The 8,186-nt window shown below is 33.9% G+C and overlaps 1 protein-coding gene across 1 annotated transcript in view; it reads right to left on the reverse strand.

The window, feature by feature from the left end:
- Vps16A (vacuolar protein sorting 16) overlaps positions 1-5,699 on the reverse strand; it is a 29,209-nt gene extending 23,510 nt beyond the window's left edge. Inside the window, exons 1-3 of the mRNA XM_069846403.1 lie at positions 5,442-5,699; positions 4,455-4,773; positions 2,801-2,945 (exon numbers count right to left, since the gene is read on the reverse strand). Of these exons, the coding sequence (XP_069702504.1) occupies positions 2,801-2,945; positions 4,455-4,773; positions 5,442-5,497 (520 nt within the window). The 5' untranslated portion in view covers positions 5,498-5,699. The remainder of the gene's footprint in view (positions 1-2,800; positions 2,946-4,454; positions 4,774-5,441) is intronic.
- Positions 5,700-8,186: the final 2,487 nt, after the last annotated feature.

The following is an 8,186-nucleotide window of genomic DNA, read 5'->3' on the forward strand; positions in this document are numbered from 1 at the left end:
CTTTTGTTACATGCACATTGTATAGTTGGGGCTCTCAAGTGCACAGCACAGTTCTGGCTCCTACTCTATCATTTACCAGGAGCCACCATGAGAATACCAAGTATACAACTCTAAAAATATTGCCTCTTCTCCAATCAAGCAAAAGTAATATGTTAGGAATGGAAGCTACATTCAGTTTTCGCATCGATGGCTAAGAAGCAATAGTCATTTAGTTTAACTACATTATCATTATTATTATTATTATTATTATTATTATGTTCACAAAGTTTTAAAGTTAACAAATATTTTGTCCTCGAGTAGAAGATCTTGCAAAACAGAAACTTATATAAGAAGTTTATCAATTTTTGAGAAACATTAGTTTTAAAACAGTCTACAGATTTACAGATACAAGAAATCACTTCTTAACCATCAATATGTCTTTATGTTTCAATTATTTTGCCTGTTAGTACGGGAAATACATATTGTATTGTATTGTATTTATTTATTCCCTGTACAATCTATTTTAGATTATAGGTTCGTCATTAGATACAAACACAAAATACAAATGCACGCACGCACACACAAAACAATAAGATTTTTAGTATGAAATTAATTTTAACACTTTTCTCCAAAGCACAGTAAAACTACCAAAAGACACAATAAATAACAAGATACATAATACATCTTCAGTTTACAAGACATTAAATAAATAGATTACTTAACATAGATTAGGTAAAAACAAGATAGACCTACACAATGAGATTACATTAAACAAGTTTATCATCTGAGGTGATTTATTTGGAGAGCAATTGAATCTTTAAGGACCAAGAGACTTCATCTTCATTATTCTGTACATTTATTATTATTAATAATAATAATAATAACAATAATAATAATAATAATATTTATTAATACTATACACTTGAGCTACATTAGGCATTGCAGCCCGAAAGAGCAGAAGCTCGTGCTCGGGCGCAGTTCAGATCAGTTATACAAAATATATCACAAAATTACGAGAGTTCATTGAGCACAATAACATTAATAAATGGTAAAATACATACAGCATGTAATAATAGGGTCTATATACAAATAGAAAATACAAAAGTACATGAATATTAGAGTATCAATTTTTAACTCAATTAGTTTAAACAATTAAATAATTAATCTGATTTGTTTCTTAAATCTATGTGTGTTAAGCGTACTTAGCTCAGGGTAAGCTCTAATTAATTCATTATATATTTTGGGTCCAAAACTTCTGCTGTGTTTTAATCCAGCAGTTGTGTGGCATTTGGGAGTATTTAGAAAGAAACTGTAGTTTTGTCTCGTATGGTATTCATGAGGATCAAATTTAAATTTATTGTGGTTTTTATGGAAGTAAATCAGCAATGTTTGTTTATAAATTTGTTCTAGATTTGATACGCCAAATTCCTGAAAAATTAATTTTGTTGGGTAATCAAAAGGTTTATATAGACAAATTTTGATCATTCTTTTTTTGAGCAAATTTAAAGGATGGAGAGTCGATTTTGCCATTCCTCCCCAACCTAAAATACCATACTGAATTATTGATTGAAACAGAGCTAAGTACACAGTACGCAGAACATAAACAGGTAAATAAGAGCGTAGAATGGAAAATTTGTGGATTGTTTTACGCAATCTGTTACACAGAAAGGAGATATGCTTGTCCCATTTTAAATGTTGGTCAATAATAATGCCTAAATATTTAACTTGTGAGGATATACTCAAAGCGTTACATGAGCAAGTAGGTAGGTTACAATCATGTATTGTTATACTTATATTATTATTTATTTCTAGTTGCTCAAGGCCATGTGATGTTAATGAAAATGGTATTAATTTTGTTTTAGAAACGTTCAAAGAAAGTAAGTGAGCATCCAGCCATTCTTTAATAATATTAATACCACTGTTAGAATTTTGATAAGTTTCATTCCAACTCGAACCGCTAAATATAACCACAGTATCATCAGCATAAGAATACAGAGTACCAGAATATTTCTCAATGTCAATTTTAAGTAAATTGTTGATATATATTAAAAACAAAACAGGACCTAAAATCGTCCCCTGAGGTACACCTATATCAATGTTACGTGATTCACTAAGGTGATCATTTATTTTAATACTATTAATACTGTTTGAAGAAAAATTATGTGCAACAGTAATGAAGGTAGGTATTTTACTTTACAGCTTTAATCCAAGAAATCAGTGATTCTGAATGGCATGTACTGGAGCATAATAGTTTTCACTCTGGTTTTGAAACCCTCATAATTTAAATATTTAATATCCCCGGGTATTTTGTTATATAATAAGATACCTGTATGGGAAGTACTGTTAAGACTTTTGATAATAGTATGACAATTTATATGAAAGTTGTTGGCAGTTCTTGTGTTATGGTTATGGTTATGGTTATACACCTATTAAATAACTAAAGATTATGAATATTTAGTTTGTCTATATTGTTTTGGTTTCATAGCTGTAGTGGATTAATTTCCGAGTGTCAATCTGTTTAAAATGTGACACTGTGATCCATAAAATACTTTCACCATATCTAAAGGGACAAGTAGAAGACCTGGTTCAATTCAAGATTTTATTACAAAGTCATTCAGAGTCACAGCACAGTAAGAAAAATAACATGTATTTTTTCATGACAAGAAAGCCTTTGCTTATAATAACCTCTCCTTTCCGTCTGTGTTTTATATTCAAGTCAATTATCACTGCAATTACATACCCTATAGTAGTATTTATCTGCATATCTTAAATGACATCTCAGGGATATAGGAATATGTGTACATTATGAAACATTACTTACTTGATATTTCTGGCAGTCTCCTAATTTTTGGATCTTTTACATTGTTGACTACGAAAATGCGATAAGATGACGTAAGAACTGCAACACCTGTGCCATTCAGACTGGAAAAGATCTTAGCTTCAATAACTTTCGTATCTTTTACTTCCTGTTAAAAAATACATTAAGAAATTAATTGCAACTGTTCTAATTAAAAATAATTTCACTATGGTTAACAGGCTCTAATAAGAGAATCGGAGGAACCTTGTGGTAATCAACAGTTTCCAAGATAATATGATTGCATAGGCAAAGTCATAACACCAGATTGTTAGAAATGAGAGTGATCATGAAAGTTTCTATAGTTCTTTGAGATTGAAGTCAATTAAGTTTCATTTGATGTTTTAACTCTTGGCAAATATAAGTAGGCCTAATAAAATCTCTTCTCATTCTTTTACTAAAACAGAGTGTAACATTTAATAAGTGGGCTATATTAATTATTTATACAGGTATCAGTGATGAAATGTCTGAAGAAAATTAAAGACACTTAACAAATTTGAACCAAGAAAACTATGCAAGAAATTATGATATCGGAATTTTTACTAATTTTGGAATTCTGAATACAAAAATCCAGCCTGTTATTGTACATTAACCTCAGATTTTAAATCTAGTACTTTTCACCATCTTTTTGTCAATGAAATTTTTTATTTTATTTTAGTAGGTTATTTTACGACGCTTTATCAACAGCTTAGGTTATTTAGCGTCTGAATGAGATGAAGGTGATAACGCCGGTGAAATGAGTCCGGGGTCCAGCACCGAAAGTTACCCAGCATTTGCTCATATTGGCTTGAGGGAAAACCCCGGAAAAAACCTCAACCAGGTAACTTTCCCCGACAGGAATCGAACCCAGGTCACCTGGTTTCGCAGCCAGACGCACTAACCGTTACTCCACAGGTGTGGACTCAATGAAATTAGGTGGAATTTAATAGTGGTAAAAATTTTAATCAAAACACTTATACACAATACTAAACTGCAGTAGAGAAACATGCATGAATCCAATCTTCTTTGTAGTTCTGTTCTAATAATGTGTTTTGAAGAAACTGTTCTTCATTGCACTCTGGCTCTAACTTAACCAGGAAAGAAATGCAAAAGTGAATTCTGTGTAATATTCTGAAGCCTAAATTTTTATAATACATGTTTTTGCTCCCTAGAAAACCTGGTTATGGTTACCATAGGTTATTAACGGAGTGTTCAACTAAAATTTTTGAGAATCAAGTAGGCTGATATTTAATATTTATTAATTAATATCTACGACGTGAAGATGACATTCAAAATGGCACACTATGTAGACACAAAATCTGCATGCCTCTTAAATGAACGTACGTTTTCAACTTGATTCTTTCAATATTCTCCCCAGATTGCAAGCATATGCGCATGGAAAATTGAACAGTGTAGACGCAGCTTCAGACACCCAGTAAAAATATGTTATTATTGTTAACTAATGTTGAGTTCTTGGTAATAAAGTCATTAACTCTCTTGTTTTCCAATACTTCTTACACATAGCCCAGTATAAATATGAAATATAGCATCATTAATAAATTGTAAACCAATACATGATCGACAGAAATGTTATGACTTATTTCGAAACAAATGTTATTGTAGATAAAATATTATTACGAACCTGTCCTACACTAAAAGTATGTTGGTATGTGCCAAACATATCATATATCAAGACAGAACCATCATCCTGTACACAGAGAAGGTCTTCAGTTGATGACCAACCAAGTTGAATGATTTGTCCACTTGACCAGACAATAGATGATATATTTTTTCCAGATGCGGAATAGATGGAAACAATAGGCTTTCCTATTCCTTGAACTTTAACAAACTTCTTCCTGTCTCTGATGAGGGCAATTGGACCTCCATATGGTGCTACAGCAACACTCACATTTTCTATATTAATCTCATTTTGCCATCCCATGGAATAAATCTCGAACTTTCTGAAAACATATTATAAATACATATTTAAATAATGCAGCAATGAGCTATAGCCTAGTGTTTCAAAAACAGATCTTACTTTGAACAAAAATACAAACTCGGTATAAAGGGACAATACAGATCCGTACAATGGCTTTCCAAGGAAAGAATAATGGAAAGTATAGTGTCATAAATTTACGACACATAAAATAACTCAGACAAAATTACCAACTGTATCACATTTCCTGTTTTGAAGACAAAGGCCTATATCTAGGACCAACTTATTAACCAAGGCAGTGGAGGCTTTTGACAGGCGCTTTTGCGCACAATTAGCCTAGTGTCATGGTTTGTGACCAAAATATATATTCAGTGTGAAAATAAGAGATTTACCAAAACAGATAGATATTGGGCCTGGCATTTACTTCTGTCATTTTTTCTCCTTGTCGACCCAACCTAACCTCATCTCTAACAGTGGAGTACTTGTCATTATACCCTCATTAAACATAATCGATACCTAACCTTGTCATTGACAGTGAAACTGTCAATATGAGTAAGGAGTGAAGGTAGCGAAGGAAACTATTTTTTTCGGTATCAACAGCACAAGTGAACGTCAGACCCGTTATCCTTCTGTTAGAATACTTCTTGGATAGTTTAGATTAGTTTATGAAAACAATGTTGTTATCATTCTCACCTAAAATAGGTGTCCCGTCCGAGAGGACACCAATCTGCAGTGAGCATAGCTGACATTTTAACAAGTATTAATTAATAAGATTAAATCCGCACAAGTATTGAATACACTGAGTTCACGTTGTTTGGAAACTTCACATCTCAACAACACAAACAGATCTGTCATACGCCATGCGATACAACTAAACACAAAAAATTATATATTAACGTAAACTGAATCTATCCGCACTATTCCACCTCCTAAGTTTACGAGTTTCGAGCTTTCGACTCAATTGTATGAATCGACATCTGTACATGATCAATGATCGACAGCCAAGTCAGGGGTAGGAACATAACCAATCGAAATTAAAAAATAATTGGAAAATATACTACAAAAACATCACAGTACAGTCTATGAGACATTACACATTTAAAAAATAATATTAACCATATCTTTCCTATCACAACCCCATTATTTGTATTTACAAAGGTTACTTGGAATTTGACTTTTAATTTGTAAGCTTGGTATACCTGAATCATGCTTTGAATCGTTCTGAGATCTCTGCAAACTTCCAGCAAGCGCGCGCTTTGCAAATTATATTCGCCAAACTCCTCTTTATTACCAGATTAATTGCTCAGAATACGAACTCTAAAGATATGGTTCTAACCACGTATACTATGTCAATACACACTGGCAATGATCTGAAAGAGGCTGAATGCAGTTGATAACGTAGACCGATATAGTTATTTGCTTTCCTATTATTATTATTATTATTTTTACAAATTTCGGCATCGCAGCCTGAGGCTTCTTGTACCTAGACCCACAACTATACTGAATACACGCACACACTGCAGGACTCCACCGTTTACTGGGTAAGGAGTACCTGAGGCCACTGCAAGACACCACACACACACTTGGACAATGGACAGACAACCAGTCTCCGTGAAGAGGTTCATATTAAACAATTAAATCCCCTGACTTCACGACTGGGAATCGAACCTGGGCCACCTTGATCAGGAGTCCAGCACGCTATCTCAAGACCAAGGAGGCAGACCTTTGCGCTTATATTCATGTAACACGTGGATTTTCATTTCCAGAAATTTACGTCATGTTATTATATCAGTTTAATCCGTTATTTAATGATGCCATCGATTGATATTTATCACACACTTGTGGAAATTCTCGGAGAAAACCAGTTAATCAGCTCGAACGGGATTCGAACCTATACCGACCACAGCCTTGAATCAGGAGAATAACACCTTACTTCTGAGCTATGTTGGTAGCCTTGTAATGTATCATTGCTTTATTTTGTAATATATGTGAAATAACCTACATCAGATTCGGTTCTTTCCATGTATCTGAAACTTGTTTTTTCGTCAGTAGCGACCCTATTGGAAGTGGGCCCATACTAACGAAAAAGTCGGTTCCAGTGAATGATATACTACCAGCACCCATATAATCCTATGCATAAAAAAAACCTGAACAGTATTTTGTTCACGTTACGACACAATCTACTAGAATTTATAAGTTTTTTTCTACCTCACCATTTCAAACAGATCCATAACACCCTGACCCAAGTCAGAACAAGTATGGAAGCAAAATAGGATAACTATGTAATAAAGAATATATGTTTAAAACAAGTATTTATTTCTCTTAAAGTTCATTTTGTAAGACTTACTGTTAAAATATACAGCTTTAAAAAAAAAAAAAAAAAAAATTAGAAGTGTTAAAATTTAAGAAAGGTAATGTATCTTTGGCAACCAGAAGGTACCATTTCAGCGGCTAGCAATCTACTGCAGCACCTGTGGCGTTCATCTCTTGCTTTCTTGTTTTCTTGGAAGGGAATGTTTGCATTCAGACTGTTTGTACTGAGGACGATCTTCTTTAAATGCAGGTTAGGAGCTTCCAGGATAGGTCTACCGAAAGATTCTGGGAAGTCGTCCAAAGAGCAGGAGAAGTTTTCTGAGTTTTATATTAGGGAAAAGCTGGTCTTAAGACTTGTACAAAATGCTGCCAGAAACTGCACACTCTCCTCTTTTATTTAGCCACTGAACTGAATATAGATGAATTCAAAATTCCAATATCATTAAAAAAGCTCACTAAGCAGTTATTTCTTGTTTTTATTCTTATCTACAGATGAATGGTGAACCTGTAGTGATCCGAGTCTTTCTATAAACAGCCACAGGGAAACTTACTTTCTGGAAGCATAGGTAAAAATATGAATTCTGTTGTTGTTTTCTAATGCCAGGCGTTTGACAATAAAGTCATTTGACCTCTTGCACTCCAATATTTTTCAAAGATACAATCATGGTCAGCCACTGAAGCACAGATTTTGAGGTGTTCCGAATCCATTTTTTGGTTTGAGTTGCACAATGGGCAGTTAGGGGACTGATATATTCCAATTCTATGCAGATGTTTGGCCAAACAATTATGGCCTGTTGCCAATCTAAATGCAGCTACAGACGATTTTCGTGGTAAATTGGGAATTAACTGTGGATTATGATGCAGAGAGTTCCATTTTTTCCCTTGAGATTGGCAAGTTGTAGCCAATTTAAGTGAACTCCATACTTTAATGTTTTGGTGGCTACTTCATCCACACACAACCTTCAGAATGTATGAAGGACCACACCTGCTGTTGGTCGACGGGTCCATTGGACCTAGCTGGGAGATCTTGTTGATCAACAGCTTTTTCCTCCTTAAGCCACTGGAGGACGATTTTAGTGCCATAGCAGGTCAGCACTAGGAACAGAAAAGTAGAAGGAGGAAGAA

This window comes from Periplaneta americana, chromosome 14, assembly GCF_040183065.1.
Source record: "Periplaneta americana isolate PAMFEO1 chromosome 14, P.americana_PAMFEO1_priV1, whole genome shotgun sequence".
In the NCBI taxonomy this organism is placed as follows: domain Eukaryota; kingdom Metazoa; phylum Arthropoda; class Insecta; order Blattodea; family Blattidae; genus Periplaneta; species Periplaneta americana.